Source organism: Fukomys damarensis, unplaced genomic scaffold (genome assembly GCF_012274545.1).
Source record: "Fukomys damarensis isolate Sample0158 unplaced genomic scaffold, DMR_v1.0_HiC HiC_scaffold_19, whole genome shotgun sequence".
In the NCBI taxonomy this organism is placed as follows: Eukaryota; Metazoa; Chordata; class Mammalia; order Rodentia; family Bathyergidae; genus Fukomys; species Fukomys damarensis.
The window spans coordinates 26880817-26881677 of NW_022900931.1; the positions used below are offsets into that span (position 1 = coordinate 26880817).

Genomic DNA, 861 nt, shown 5'->3' on the forward strand with positions numbered 1-861 from the left:
GGGGATGGGGCTGGGTGCGGGGCGGGCCTCGGGCCAGAGCACCCCGGGCTCAAGATCCCCGGCCAGCGTCCTCGCACCCCCGCAGCCCCTTACCGTGGCAGAAGTAACCATGGCATCCGTGTGACTATTTCCAGGGGCGTCGACATGAAGAGAAAGGTGGGCGCGAGCTCGGTCATTCAAACTCTTCCCCACCCGCGTAGCCTCCACCAGCGGGAAGTAGAGAGAGCTCGGAGAGGAGGGAGAGCAAGAAAGTTGCGCCGGGCTCTCTGGCGGGCGGGCGGCGCGGAGCTGTCCCGAACTTAATCTGCGCGGTTATAACCAGCCAGCCCAGCCAGATGGCTCCGCGCTCAGCGCTTAACCCCTTGCGTGCCGTGCGTCCCAGCCAGCGCCAGCGGTGAGCCCGCCCTTACCAGGGAGAAACAAAAACAAACAAAAAGGAAAGGAAAGAAGGGAGGAAGGGAGGAAGGAGGGAAGGTGGGAAAGAGCGAAAGAGGAGAACTTCCAAATTAGCAATATCCTTCTGTAGCTCCTACCCTTGATTTCCCTTGTAGAGCCAGGGAAAAAGAAAGGAAACATTGAATTCATCACTGTTTTACATGTTAATGTCTTCAGCCTGTCTTACTTGTTCTTTTTCTTGACAATTTGCTTTTCTGATTTTTTTTTTTCATTTAAGATTTTCTTTACAAGGCAGAAGGGCCTTCCTTGCCCCTAGCTCAGGAGGGTTGAATTTGAACCACAAAGTCCAAGCTCTGGACCCCCTCATCAGGCCCACCCGTTACCCCCAAGGACCACTGTGGCTTTTGGGGAGCAGCACCCCGGGGGCCAGAGCTGGAGGCCCTAGGAAGAGTTAAGTCAGAGGAG

The 861-nt window shown here is 56.0% G+C and overlaps 1 protein-coding gene across 1 annotated transcript in view; it reads right to left on the reverse strand.

Moving 5' to 3' along the window:
* The window catches only part of Ntf3 (neurotrophin 3), a 56479-nt gene extending 56186 nt beyond the window's left edge, over positions 1–293 (reverse strand). The window contains exon 1 of the mRNA XM_010611607.3: positions 94–293. Within this exon, the coding sequence (XP_010609909.2) occupies positions 94–111 (18 nt within the window). The 5' untranslated portion in view covers positions 112–293. The remainder of the gene's footprint in view (positions 1–93) is intronic.
* Between the last annotated feature and the right edge of the window lie 568 nt (positions 294–861).